At 41.0% G+C, this 15,060-nt stretch overlaps 1 protein-coding gene across 1 annotated transcript; it reads left to right on the top strand.

The window, feature by feature from the left end:
• Positions 1-1,233: 1,233 nt before the first annotated feature.
• LOC121986745 (acyl transferase 4-like) lies at positions 1,234-4,703 on the top strand. The gene is made up of 4 exons (XM_042540687.1): positions 1,234-1,248; positions 2,765-3,091; positions 3,868-4,181; positions 4,226-4,703. Exons 1-4 carry the CDS (start codon positions 1,234-1,236, stop codon positions 4,701-4,703), a joined length of 1,134 nt encoding a protein of 377 aa, XP_042396621.1.
• Positions 4,704-15,060: the final 10,357 nt, after the last annotated feature.

Genomic DNA, 15,060 nt, shown 5'->3' with positions numbered 1-15,060 from the left:
CTTGTTATTTCTTCAAAGAAAAAGATAATTTATGTGAATTTATTGTATTATCTTAAATTCTATGACGATGCATGATGCTTGCTTGGAATAGGAAACTAAACTAAAGCAAATCATGGTTAATACTTTAGTGACAATCTTGCAGAACGTGTTGCATGGAGAGAGCCACCAAACAGAGCAAGGGGTTTCAGGATTTGGCACTATCCTCTCCAACTTGTCTAGTCATTTGGCACTAAAAGCTTGTGGAAGGCTGAGTATCATTGATGATCGAATTTGCCATAGCATTTCTAATATCACTAAAATCACCTAGTGGCAATGTCGCCAACATGCTCCCAAAGCTCCTCCACGATTCGAGGTTTGGAAAACAAGGATCAAAACTTGTCTTTGGCAAACAAGAATCAGAGCCTCCTCCTCAAATGCTACTGATTCGAGGTTCTTGTAATACCACAAAATTCACCATTGAACTTGGATGAAGTCCTTCAGTGTCCTGTGGAATTACGGGCCTCCCTGCACCAGCACCACGACAATTTTATGTGGAGCACGGACTTATGATAATTCCCTCAATAAATGGAATACATGAGCTTTAGAAATGAACTATTACACTTCAATTTCCGTCACCAAAATTTTAGTATAACGCATGTTGTCTAGAAGCAACTGTGTGGTTTAAATCTCATGTTAACTTGTGTTTTTAAAATATTTCTTGGGATTTTTATTAATCGCGTGCTCCTCAAAATATTAAACACAATTTATCATGATTCTCATGAGTATATAATATTTATCATAATTCTTCTCATGAGAAAAAGGAATTAGATATATATATATATATATATATATATATATATATATATATATATATATATATATATATATATATATATATATATATATATATATATATATATATATATATATAGAGTGAAGGGGGCGAGTAGGAGATGAGCATGGCGTCCTGGGTGATGAAGGTGGCAGATGAGCTCGTAGCACCATGTGAGCCAACGCCTTGTGCAACAATCCCTCTCTCTTCCATTGACCACGTCCTGGGGTTGGCCTTCATGCTGGAGATGATATCCGTGTACCCAAACAGTTACCTTGAGCACTGATACGGCGTATATTTGTGGGGTCGATAAGATGATGTGATTATGAGTCAAGACTACAAGAGGATCAGAAATCAAGCTGACCTGGAGGTCAGGAAGGTCATAAGTCAAATCTCCGTGGCCGGTCAAGAGTCAAGCTGACATGGAGATCAAGAAGGTCAGAAGTCAAGCCTCCGTGGCCGGTCTGGCATGAAGATCAGGGAGGTCGGAAGTCAAGCTTACGTGGCCAAAGTCAAAATCTTAGCTGACGGGGCGGTCAAAGGAGGAGACTATAAGCAGGACAAGGACCAGCCCTGATAAGGGCAAGGACCGGGCCCGCGGGCCAGATATAACTTAGGACTGAGCCTATAAGTCAATTAAAGGTAAAGGAGAGAAGGCTCCTAGCGTAAAATAAACCCAACGAACAGACTTGGCTTGCAGGTCGGGAAGTGTCAGCCATGGATAATAGTAGATAGAAGCAAGTCTGGATACATACCAAGCGTGCAGGTCGAAACATACAAGCCAAGGATAACATGTATACATGCAGGTCTGGACACAGACCTGGCTTGCAGGTCGGGAATTGCCAGCCATGGATAACAGTAGATAGAAGCAAGTCTGGATACGGACCTAGCGTGCAGGTCGAGACGTACAAGCCATTGATAGCAGTAAACAGTAAACAAGTCTGGACACAGACCTAGCGTGCAGGTCGGGACGTACAAGCCATGGATAGTAGTAAAACAGGTATGGACACGGACCTAGCGTGCAGGTCGGGACGTATAAGCCATGGATAGCAGTAAACAGTAAATAGGTCTGGACATAGACCTAGCGTGCAGGTCGGGACGTACAAGCCATGGATAGCAGTAAAACAGTAAACAGGTCTGGACACAGACCTAGCGTGCAGGTCGGGACGTACAAGTCATGGATAGCAGTAAAACAGTAAACAGGTCTAGACACAGACCTAGCGTGCAGGTCGGGACGTACAAGCCATAGATAGCAGTAAACAGGTCTGGATACCGACCCAGTGTGCAGGTCGGGACGTACAAGCCATGGATAACAGTGGATAAAAGCAAGGCAAGATACAGAGCTAGCGTGCGGGTCGGAACATATTAGCCAAGGATAATAGGTATATAGAAGCAGGTCGGGGTACAGATATCAGAATACAGACTCGCCGTCCAGACACTACAGGACAAACAAGTCAAGGAATCGTAATCACTTGTCAGAAAATGTCAGAGAATAATCAAGGTGTTAGGGAATATGCTAAAAGTCAGGGCTCAATACGCCTTTGGTTTTGCCGCCAGCTTATTAAGAAGAGCCACATGTCAATCACCGCCAGACAAAGTCTGACAGCCGACATTCCCTAACACCCGTCAGACCCAGAAACTTCCGTTGCAGTATAAAAAGGGATGCCTTGTCCCTTATGCAGGTACGCTCACTCGTCATTTCTCACCAATCTTTACTTTTCGTCCTTTCTTTGTGTTTTCTGGGGAAAAAGTACCTGACTTGAGCGTCGGAGGGCCTGCCCCGGGGACTTTTCCCCTAGTTTTTGGTCTCTAACGACTCGTGGGCTCATCTGAGTGTGCGCAGAGCAGCAGCGTCGTCGTCCTGGTCATCTTTCTTCGTCAGCCGCCCGTGTGAACCTTTCCAGGGGGTACTAGGTAGATCCAACGCTTCAGCGACTTTTTGTCAACTTCCAGTACACCAAGACCCGCTTTCATCCGACTCAATTTCCGGATGGAATCAAGCACCATCGTCATGGGGTGTCATTATCGGCTGCGAAGGTCATCCGGGAAGCCTTGGCCAAGGCTCTTGTCCCGTACTACCCCGTAGCAGGCCGCCTTGTCTCCTTCGACGACCGCATCGAGGTGGCCTGCAATGGCGAGGGCGTTTGGTTTGTGGAGGCGGCGGTGGCTGATCGCAGCCTGAATGACTGGGAGGCGATCCCCCTTAGCGTGGTGAAAGAGGAGCTGCTTCCGAGTTGTCCCCCTCATCTGAACCAACAAGAAATGATACTGATGATGCAGGTTTGTTAATATGTGTGTATATTTATACAACTAATATATTTCCCATGTTAAATAAATTTGTGGAAATAAAAAGGAAGATAATAAATTAGAGGCATTTTACTTGAGATCATGACCAAAACACTTAGATAGCTGCTATCTGATGATCTTTTAATTGTCAAAGAAAAAGTAAGGGCATTAATAGACAGTCTTATATATTATCATTTTAATCACTAAAAAACAATCAAAGAAGTCACTAAGATATTTTAGCTAAAACACTTTGATCATCTTCTATTGGTTAAATATCAATATCAAACCACCATTATTTCATGATGCACGTATATATATAGAAGACCATTAATGCTCTTACTTAACCATAAAAACATCATTTGTGTTGGCTAAAACACTCTTTAATGATCATCTTGATGTTCTTTTAGTAGTCAAACATATAATATCTCAAGGAGGGGCCAGTGTTTAACGTTGATAGATTTAGGGTTTCAGTGTTTTAATAGTAGATGCAAAAGAAGTCTGTGACTGCTAAATTTAACTTGAATATGAACGTTATGATAGATTTAACGAATAAATAATATACTAAATTAAATTAAATTAAAGATATTTTAAAAATAAATAAGATACCAAATCAATCAGTCCGTTGGTTGTAAAGTAAAACAATTGAAAAATAAAATAAAATAAAATAATTTTTGAATAATACTTTCCTGCAATTGCAAAATTCCTGCATTTGATAATCATAAATTATTATTCAAATAATAATGTAAATTAATTAAATTGTGCAAGCATAGGTGACCCATTTTCAATGTGGTGGATTTGTTGTTGGACTCAAATTCAGTCACTTGGTGTTTGATGGCATCGGCGTTGGACAATTCTTAAAAGCCATAGGCGAGATTGCTTGCGGTCAAACTCATCCCTCTATCGATCCATTCTGGTATAGAGACACGATTCCCGCCTCTCCAATGCTCTCAAAGTCATCACTTTCACTTCTCACACCCAAGTTTGACATTGTGAATTCCATGTATGATTTCTCGATTCAAACCATAGAAAGATTGAAGGAAAAAATTGCAAAAGAGACATCCAATATCAATTCACCACCTTTGAGGTCATCGCTGCAATTATATGGAAATGTCGAACACGAGCAATCAGTGCCATTGGAGATGTGTGCCTCACCTTTGCTGCTAATATTCGTCATGTATTGTTCCAACTGCCAAAGGCCGGCTATTATGGAAATTGTGTCTATCCCTTAACTATCACAGCAACCGGTGAGCAAATCATGCAGGCATCACTTGCAGAATTAGTCGGGCTCATTAAAGATGCTAAAGAAAGTTTACCCACAAAGTTTAAGGAATGGGCTTCAGGCAACTTCAAGGAAGATCCATATAAGATTTCAATTAGCTACAATCATTTGACTTTGTCAGATTGGAGATGGATAGAGTTTTATGAAACAGACTATGGATGGGGAATACCCAACTCTATTTCCCCTAAAACACATGACTTTTCCTTCACTTGTGGCATCCTTCTAAAGCAGCCTTTGCCTAAGGACGGTGTTTTGGAAGGACAAGTAGTCATGAAGGAGCATGAGCAAAGGTTTATTGATGAAATCAACAAATGCGTAAATGTGTAGGTAATGTTATATTGAAATTTATCTCATAATGGACAAATTGATTTTCCACTCGAGTAGTGGATCATCCTACCAAATATTGTTGCAACTAGTTTTACTTTCAATCTGTAATAAATTATCATGTATACATATTTGCAATCTATGAATTTACATTGAGAATATTGTCAAAATAATCTTGTTTAGCAATGGCAAAATGTGATGGCTATTTTTGACATTGTAACATATAGTACATTTATGAGTAACACTTGCTTCTAATACTGACTCCATGATGTTCTAAAATGGAACATTAATGTTAGTGCATACATGCCTTAAATGGTTGTGGTCAACCGTATTATTTGATGTGTTTGGCAAAGGATTTAAATTTGGCTTGTATGTATTTTTAATGTGTGTGTTAAGTTGCACAGGGATTTGGTAGAACATACATGTACATTCAAAGGAGCTTGATATTGCATGTCCAAGTTTATGTGATTCAATCGCTTAAGGTCGCTGTGTTAGGGTGTTGATAACCCTTGGAAAGGATTCTAAAGGTGGAGGGGTGAATAGCGAACCTACAAATAAAAATCTTCTTTCCCTTGTTATGTTTTTAGAAAGGACAAACACACATTAATAGGTAAAAATAACTAATCACAATCACACACATACCAAGAGATATTTCAATTTAACGTAGTTCTCAACTCCTAGGTTTGCAGTCCATTGACTTGCTCTCCTCTTAGCTAAAGCATTAGAGGTGGAGAAACTTCTTACCATAGCAATTACAATAGTATCAAGGAGCAAATACAAAGCTAAAGCATTAAATAACGAAAACTCGTATGTGGAGAGTATAATTTTGTGTTGTAGTATGTCATACTTCTGCCATGAACCTTTGATCTCTTTTTATAGATTGCCTCCGTGTAGTGCTTTGTTGTCTCAAGATTACTAATATGTCAACACTTGGGTTGACCAAAAGTCCTTTTCAGTCAACTGAAAGTCCTTTTCGGTCAACGAAAGCCCTTTTCGATCGACCGCTGATGCTAACTTGTTATGTTGGCTTCACACACAAAAGAGTCCTAGTTATCAGATGATGTTAACATAGCTAGCGTTTTCTAGTCAACCGATCATTGGTCAATTTGAATCTCTGACCGCCTCATCCGCATCTAATCATATCACACTACTGACTGAGTTTGCACTATTTTGATCAACTATAAGCCCTTTTCAATCGATTGATCCTACTAACCTAAGTTTGGATCAGATCACAGTGGTGATTGAGTGAATTCTAGTTCCGATCACTTGAAAAATAGTTTTGGTTGACTAAAGTTCCAATCGACTGGATAACCCTTCCAGTCATTTGAAACTTTGACTTGGTCTACTAAAACTTAGTTCACCTAAATTGAGTTCTACCATTCTCCCAAATACAAGTTTAGGTCCTTCAGATGCACTAAGTTTGTTGTCTCCCTTCTTATGTTATCATTTTTTTTTGTATCTTCTGCTTTAGATGTGCTAGCCTCTGATACTCCTCATCCTTATGGTCCCTTAATTAGGTATCCTTTAACACTCTTCTTTAAGCTTCCATGGACCCTAAGTTGTGTACATGATTGTGTTGGTATATTGTGGGAAACATACATTCAATGTGACATCTAAGCACCGTCAGAATCATGCATACATTTTCAGTCTTATTTAGTATCCATTTATTGCATTACATGAGTATCATTTGTGTTCACTTCTAGCATTTGCATATATTTCATCTTTTTAGTTCAAATGACTACAATTTGTTCTTTATGTTGACAGAAAATAAAGATTTTAGTATAAGGGCATATTTGGAGACACAAAGCCAATTGAGCAACATTGCAACATAATTCATGGTCTACCCGTGGCACCTACCATGGTAGTGGATCATCCATTATATTGAGTTAAAATTGACATTAGAACATCACTCGTATCATCCAGTAAGAACCATGGCCGTGTTTCATTCCATGTCTTGACTATACAATTTCTAGAATGATCCACGACCTGCTCGTGCTACCTACCACGGTCATGGATCCTATGAAGATGATGTCTCCTTATTTTTAGAAAGTTATGTTAGACTCCCCTTATGTTTGAGAAATTATGTTAGTCTCCCATTCATTTTAGGAAATTCTATTAGCCACTCCTTTATTTTAGGAAATTATGTTAGGATTTGTCTTAGATTTTAGGAAACTATGTTAAGGTTCTAAAACTATAAAAGGAAGCAATGGATGGCAGTTTAGAGGCATCTGGTGATTGGGGGATCAAGGGATCTCCCAATCCCATGATATGGGATTGAGGAGGAGGCTGCATCGTAAACTTTAGAGGAGCTACACCGTTAATGGACAATATTTCTAACACCATAGAGTAGTTTTCTTAATTCTAGGATTAAAGAGTAATTCAATATTGAGTTGACAATTGTAGTTTTTTATTCTTCTCTTTTATCGCATAATATACCTGATTCTTGATTCAATTTTTAGCATACATAACATGCTAATATGTATTAACGTATGGTAGCATATATTCGCATATGTTTGCACGATCAAAGATTAATGTATGGATTTCTTTGGGATAGATCGAGAGATGAACCTTAGCCTAGGAGCTAGCATATAAATGTACTTTGTGATTATTTAAGAAAAAGGGGAAGGACAAAAAAGTGAACTCTGATCTCAGATAAATAAGAATTGTTCTTGAGGGTTTATTCATGAAATTAGTTCAAACTCTCTCAAAGATACCATTGACTATCATAGAGCGTAAAGGGTCTATCAAAATTCTACTACCATGAAAGTAGGGGCCACGTTAGGGTAGATACGCACATGTATTCTTGAAAGGGAACATCAAGTACCTTAGGATATACCACCTTCAAGCATGATCTAACATTGAGGTAAGAGAGGGATTCACAAATAAATTATCAATGATCATCATGGTGAAATTGAAGTCCTAGAATTGTCTCTAAAACTGGTTTTCTCACTGTCTAGAATTGTCAATGATCAATTGGTTTCAATTGTTTGCTTGCTTTCACAACAATTCCCTCGTTTGATTCATCTAGATAGCCTCCATTGTGTAAGTACACTAGGTTAGTTTTGATGTGATAACTCGAGTTAAGTTAGGTCCTATATTATTTTGATGCCTTGTGTCTGAGTGTTCAGGGAATTAGGAACATAAGAAGTCAAACAGAAGATGTGATAAACGAGAAGGATGAGATGGAAAATGAGTCGATGAGCTCGGTGCATCGAAGGGATGAAAAGTTGTGGAAGAATACACCGGTTGATGAGATGGATGCATGAGGAGTGTTTGAGGGTGAGAAGCCGAGGAGGAAGCCTGCTCGAGGAGAAGGATGGAGTTGGGTTCAGGTGAGCTCAACTCTTGATGAACAGAGCATCACCCACACAGAGTTGGGTTTGGACAAGTCTAGATATGCCAATTGCTGGGGATGGAGACGCCTCCAAGGAGATGGAGTCACCCTCACACCACATGGAGGAGGTACCCTGTTGGATTATAGAGGCTCCCTCGTGCCTCCCTTGGGAGCGCCCTGGATTAACCAAGGTTCCTCCCAATGACCAGAGTCATTGGTTGACCGTTGGAGTTCAGATAAAGTTTTTCAACGTTGGAGGCACCTCTAGCTAATTCGAGGCACTTCCAGACATCAACACAATGATAACATCTTCCAGGAGGATATAAAAAGCCCCTGTAGATAGAAATTAATTATCAACTCTTATTCATTTGCTAGCTAATTTCTTGAGCAGTCAACATTTGTAAGACACTAGTCTGCCTTCAATGAAGGGGTTTTTTAATGATCTTTTCATTGCTTTGGATTAACAACTACCTAAGTTGTAACCAAGTAACTTTTTATGCCTTCTTACCTTTTCAAAGTTATTTATTTTATGCTAATTATTTGTTTTTGCTAATTTTGTGTCCTTGCATAGTTCAAATAGCAAAAGATTTTTCTAACTTTTTTTCAGGGCTATTCACCCCCCACTAGCAGGCACTACCTAGATCTACAAGTTATATCAGACCCAAACTGCTCTAGAAGGACTAACCGCTTACTAAATACAGGAGACAATGGTTGGACCAAGAATCTATCCACCAAAGTTCTAGGGAGAGTTCACACTCTAGAAACATCGGATGAAAGTATTTTTCAAAACTGATTTTGACTTTCTTTTAATAATCAAATATGGATTTGTAGTACCGAAAGATCAACATGGAGAAGAAAAGGAAGAGCATTTGTGGAACAAGGAGCAGAATAACTTTGTGGCAAGTGGGAGAGCTAAATTTCACCTGCTGAATATTCTTCCACCCCAAGAAGTAAATTGGATCGGCAGCTATAACTTGGCAAAAGAACTCTGGGAGAAATTCCTAGAGCTGCATGAAGAGACCTCAGAGGCCAAATTTGTAAGATGGGACCTACTCCGAAATCAACTGACGAACCTGTTGGTGCAATATCCCTTAGGTCAAGGTTGACTGGTTTGACCAAGCATGAGTCTTGGTCATAGTTTCGATGTTTGACAATACATGTAGACACATGGACAATGCAGGTGCAGTTGTTCATATGGGGAGATTCTGATCAGGGACTGATCAGTGTGAATGAAGAAGAGTCAAGTAGGTATACCTGACTGGAAGGAAACCCTGGTGAGTGAAGCTAGGTGAAAGTCCTAGTGAGTGAAGCTAGGCAGATGGAAATCCTGGTGAGTGAAGCCAGGTGAAAGTCCTAGTGAGTGAAGCTAGGCAGATGGAAATCCTGGTGAGTGAAGCCAGGTGAAAGTCCTAGTGAGTGAAGCCAGGTGAAAGTCCTAGTGAGTGAAGCCAGGCGGAAGGAAAATCCTGGTGAGTGAAGCCAGGTGAAAGTCCTAGTGAGTGAAGCTAGGCAGATTGAAACCCTGGTGAGTGAAGCCAGGTGAAAGTCCTAGTGAGTGAAGCAAGGCAGATGAAAATCCTGGTGAGTGAAGCCAGGTGAAAGTCCTAGTGAGTGAAGCAAGGCAGATGGAAATCCTGGTGAGTGAAGCCAGGTGAAAGTCCTAGTGAGTGAAGCTAGGCAGATGGAAATCCTGGTGAGTGAAGCCAGGTGAAAGTCCTAGTGAGTGAAGCTAGGCAGATGGAAATCCTGGTGAGTGAAGCCAGGTGAAAGTCCTAGTGGGTGAAGCTAGGCAGTATGAAAGTCCTGGTGAGTGAAGCCAGGCAGAAGGAAAATCCTGGTGAGTGAAGCCAGGTGAAAATCCTGGTGAGTGAAGCAAGGTGAAAGACCTAGTGAGTGAAGCTAGGCAGATTGAAAACCCTAGTGAGTGAAGCTAGGTGAAAGTTCAAGAAGGTCAAGAGAGTGACCGGATACTTGGCATGAAAGAAAAGTCCAAGTGGGTCAAAGGGATTGACCGGACACTTGGTGAGGGAGTCCTAGCAGGTCAAGGGAGTGACTAGATGCTAGGCATGACGTACCAACAGGTTAAGGTTGACTGGATGTTGGTTTGGGACTTGGTTTTGGGCAAAACCAAGTGCTGGATCGATCAGTGGATCGATCCAGACCTTTCCCAGCGAACAGAAAGCCTCTGGATCGATCAATGGATCGATCCAGAGGTCCCAATCGATCAGTGGATCGATTGGGATGCTGCTGCTCCGCGCGATAAGCGCTGGATCGATCCGTGGATCGATCCAGGCGTTTTTACAGAGCACAGAGGCGCTCTAGATCGATCCGTGGATCGATCCAAAGCCTCCCCGATCGATTGGGAATAATCGAATCGATTGGGATCCGACCGTTGAGTCATATTTGAGCCGTAGGCGAGCGTTGTCTTCGGCATCTCTTCACAAATTCATTTCAGATCTTCACCAACTCCTCCACAGCTCTTCTCAAGCTCGAGATCGCCAGTTCTTGAAGGTTCTTGGAGGCTCTTCCAAGTCAAGAGGCGGATCAAAGCAAGAAGAAAAAACTAGGGTTAGGGTTTGTGCACTCATTGTAAGCTTGTAAGCTTGTATTTCTTTACTACCCTTTCTTCTTCTTGTATTGAGTCTTGTAGGGCTTCTCCGCCCTTGGTAGTTACCATAAAGGAGAGTTTCATTAGTGGAGGGTGCGTGCGTTGTGTGGATCCTTGGATTAGTCACCTCCCTTGGAGGTGGATACCAAGTAAAATCCAAGTGTTAGCGTGTTTGTATTTGTTTCTTTGTATTTCCGCTGCGCATACTTGAAGAAACAAGCAACGCCAAGCACCGAGCACGCGACGAGCTATTCCCCCCCCCCCCCCCCCCCCCTCAAGCTTACTTTTGGTCCCAACAAGTGGTATCAGAGAGAGGTCGCTCTTCACCGGAATCATCGCCGGAAGGGTCAAGCATAACAAGAAAAGCTAGAGGGTGAAGAAGTTGGAGGAAATTCTTCAAGTTCAAAATTTTATCAAGCTCAACTTCAAGATGCAATTCCAAGATGGACTTGGATTTGATACAAGGGTGGCTCCACCATACACATCCACAAGCTTCGATTCTTGGAGATCAAGAATTGAAAATTTCTTGATGATGGAGATAGAGCAATGGTTTGCTCTAATGGAAGGTTTCAAGGCTCCAACAAACTCCAAGGGCAAGCTTCTCAAGAAAAGCAAATGTAGCTCGGAGCAAGTCCAAAGGTGCGAGGCCAATGACAAAGTGACCAAGCTTTTGGTAAATTTATTGCCAAGCACCATCCTTTGCAAAATTGGATAATTTGAAGATGCAAAGGATTTATGGAGAAAATTGGCCAAGCTTCATGAAGAGATCCCCTCCACTGTACAAGAGCAAGAAGTATCCAGAGAGGGTGACTCTTTGGAGCAAGACCAAGAGGAGGACTCCTAGGTTGAGAGATGCTCAACCTCCGAAGAAGAAGTCCAAGAAGAAGCTTCATCCTCAAGGGAATGCATCGAAGGGAACAAGGAGGGAGCATACTCCTTGTTTCATATTCAAGATGATGAAGCCTCCACCTCTAGGATTGAGGGAGAGCGATCCTTGGTGATGCCGGATCAAGAAGAAGGAGAAGCCTCTACATCCGGGTCAAGAGACGAAGAGGAGGAAGAAGATTCTACCTCCACAAGTCAAGAAAAATCAAATGGAGGGGAATCAAGGTCCGATCAAGAGGAAGCTTCCACCTCCGGATCCAAAGGAAAAGATGCCACCCCTACAAGCAAAGGTATAAATATTTCAATTAATAATAAAAATCATATTATATGCTTTGAATGTAGGGAACATGGGCACTACAAGAGCAAGTGTCCTAAATTGGCCAAGAAGAAGGGCTAAGTGGCACAAAAGGGCAAGGTGAAGCCCAAGGAGACCATCCCCAGAACAAAGAAGAGCAAGGAGCACATTGTGTGCTTCTTGTGCAACCAAAAGGGGCATTACCGAAGTCAATGCCCCAAGGGAAAGAAGATGGTCAAGGCTCAAGGAGGCATTAGTCAAGGGGGAGCCTCCAAGGTAAAGCAGAAGGTAACATTTATTGAGCCTAACCCTTTACATTATGGTAAAAAGCATGATAGTTCTAATTTTTATCATTTTAATGCAATTTACCATAAGAAAAGAAAGCATGAGGGCTTTAAGGAAAAGCATGTGGTCCTACATGCCAAAATTGCCCAACCTAAGGTTAGAAAGGTAGATAGACACTTGGGCGGGAACACTAAGGATAATAGATACATGCCCAAGAACAAAAATGCTCATGGACCAAAACCTAAGGATTTAATGATAGAAAATCAAGTCTTGAGGTCAAGACTTGATAAAATGGAAAAGACCCTAAAAAGGATGGAAAATATCCTACAAGGGCAAAATGAGCAATACCTAGGGCTAGGAAAATCAAAGTCATCCAATGGCCATAGAGGGTTGGGATACAAACCAAAGGCTAAGAAGGATGTGCCCTCGTACCATAGAGTTCCGTATAGTTATGGAACAAACCCTAGGTCCAGTGGTCAAGCCAAGAATACTAGGGAAGTCATCCCTAAGAGTATTTTTGCGATAAATGTGACTAAGACTTCTAAGAAGTCTAAGAAAGTCACTAACAAGGTCACAAGGGAGGCTATCCCTAGAGTTGACCTAGAAAATGTGACCAAGGCTTCTAAGAAGCCCAACAAGGTCACTAGGAAGGTATCTAGGGAAGTAATCCCTAGTGAGTACCTAGAGCATCCAAGGAGCACCAATAGGTGTTGGGTTCCTAGGAGCATCTTCTCTACCCCATAGATGGGTTAGAGAGTGTCAACTCCGATTAGAAGGGTAGTTAACCCAACTTTGAGGAAATTGACACTCAAGGAGCATTTTCAAGGTTTTTGCTAACCTTTGAAAATGAAATGAAATGATTATTTACTCTTGGAAAGAGTAAAATATGCTATAAAGGAAGAAATTTGAGATGACTTTAAATGGCACAAGAAATCAAGTGTTAAGAAATACCAAATTGGGATTTTGGTATTGTCTTAGGAATTTAAGACAAATCTAAGCCTTAATTTAAAGTGATTACTCTTATGGGAAAATGAAATATGCCAACATTTGAGGAATGTTTTAAATTTTTAAATTGGCATAATTAATTCAAGAGATTAAAGAAATGTCAAGTTGGGTTTTGGCATTTTCTTAAGGAAATTGGGCAATCTAGGATTATGCTTAAGGATTAGCTAAGGGTTAAGGATACTTAGATAGATAATCTAGGTATATTTTAATTATGCTAAATCTTGCCATGTTTGGTTGCCCATTATATGCCATGACATCATGTTTTATTTGTGCATTCATGTTTTATTATGAAAAATCCAAAAATACCATGTCATGACATTCATATATCATGTAGTTATAGGATATTTTCTTTTGAAAAATTAGTTCCTTTTGATGTATGTCATAACATAATCATGCATTAAGTTTAATTCCTTGTAATTAAGGACAAATGGCATTTAACAACACTTATTAACAAGTGACATCCTAGGTGGATGTCTAATATCTCTAAAATGCCTAGATAGATATGCATGATCCCTAGAATAGGGCAAAACCAAAATCTCACATCTCACAAGGACTATAAGGTGACTTGTATGTGTTTTAGTGCACATTAGATACAAGTGAGATGTTAGGAAGATGAATAAAACTCAAGATGCTGATTTAGTGCATTCTTTTGAGTTTTAGAGTCATCAAAACACATAGTTATGTGTTTTCCCATCATTGGGAAAGCTAATGTACAAGTCATGTGCATTAAGCCCAAGAAACATGGTGGGATATTAGTTTGAAAATGTTTTCAAAATGATTTTGGAAAACCTTGGTGAAGGCTATCTTTTGATAATAATCACCATTAAATAGTTAGACACAAACTTGAAGAAAACACTAAAGTTTTTGCAAGTTTTCAAGTTTGTGTCAATCTTTGAAAATATGAAGTATTTTCATAGAAAACTATTTTTCCTTGATAGTATATGCCCTAAATAATGCCTACACGAAATTTCATGATTTTTGGATTTTTGTAGAATTTTCTAGGGATTTCTGAAGTTGGCTGATTTTGAAATTCAGCAACTATCAGAGCTCCGATCGATTCATGGATCGATTGGAGTGCCTGAATCGATCCATGGATCGATTCAGAAGGCAAGTCTCCCGCGAGCAGAAGCTCGCTGGATCGATCAGCCGATCGATCCAGGAAGTCTGAATCGATCAGTGGATCGATTCAGAAAGGTTCAATCGATTGGAACCCAACTCCAATCGATCCAAGTTGCTGATTTTGGCTGGGAAAGCCTGATTTCAGCATCTTTAAACCTATTTTAGTCTAGGTAACCTTTCCAAACCCCTAAAAATACATTTGTATACATAAAAGGGGTGTTTTCATGTGAAAACAATCTGAACCAGGAGTCAACGGAAGCTGGGGGTGTGGCGCTTCTTGCTGGATCCTCGAGTGCTCCGGTGAACCTGCAATAAAACCGAGCCGGGAGGGGGGGTGTCCCGGCGACGGCCCTCCGACGCTTAAGTTAGGCGAGGGAATAGAGGAAGAAGGTGGCTGCAGAATGAAGACTCGCGTATGTGGCCAGCCTCCAGAAGTTTCTCTACTTCCGCCCGGATGATGGCATTCTGCTCGGCACTGAAATCTCTTTTTCTCTGCTTTATCGGCCGAGCGTCCGATCGGACATGCAACTCATGCTGCGCTATGCTAGGCGAGATTCCGGGCAATTCATGTGTCGACCAAACGAAGACATCATGATTTCGTTGGAGGCATTGGATCATCTCTGCCTTCTGCTCCTCCTCCAGATCAGAGGCGATAAAAGTCGTGGCCTCCGATCGGGTTGGATGGATCTGAACCTCCTCCTTTTCATCATAAATTAAAGCAGGAGGTTTCTCGGTTATGGCGTGTACCTCGATCCGGGGCGCCTTCCGAGCGGAACAGGCTTCTGCTCGGATCATCTCTATATAGCACCGCCGAGCTGCTAGCTGATCT

This window comes from Zingiber officinale, chromosome 5B, assembly GCF_018446385.1.
Source record: "Zingiber officinale cultivar Zhangliang chromosome 5B, Zo_v1.1, whole genome shotgun sequence".
Classification (NCBI taxonomy): Eukaryota; Viridiplantae; Streptophyta; class Magnoliopsida; order Zingiberales; family Zingiberaceae; genus Zingiber; species Zingiber officinale.
Note: the sequence above shows the minus strand (reverse complement) of the source record. Positions and strands in the feature narration are given on the sequence as shown.

Excerpts from the sequence above, each read along its gene's own strand:
- LOC121986745 (XM_042540687.1), top strand. Across the intron at positions 3,092-3,867 it reads AAATGATACTGATGATGCAG|GTGACCCATTTTCAATGTGG; the intron begins GTTTGTTAATAT and ends GTGCAAGCATAG. Across the intron at positions 4,182-4,225 it reads ATCAATTCACCACCTTTGAG|TGCCATTGGAGATGTGTGCC; the intron begins GTCATCGCTGCA and ends ACGAGCAATCAG.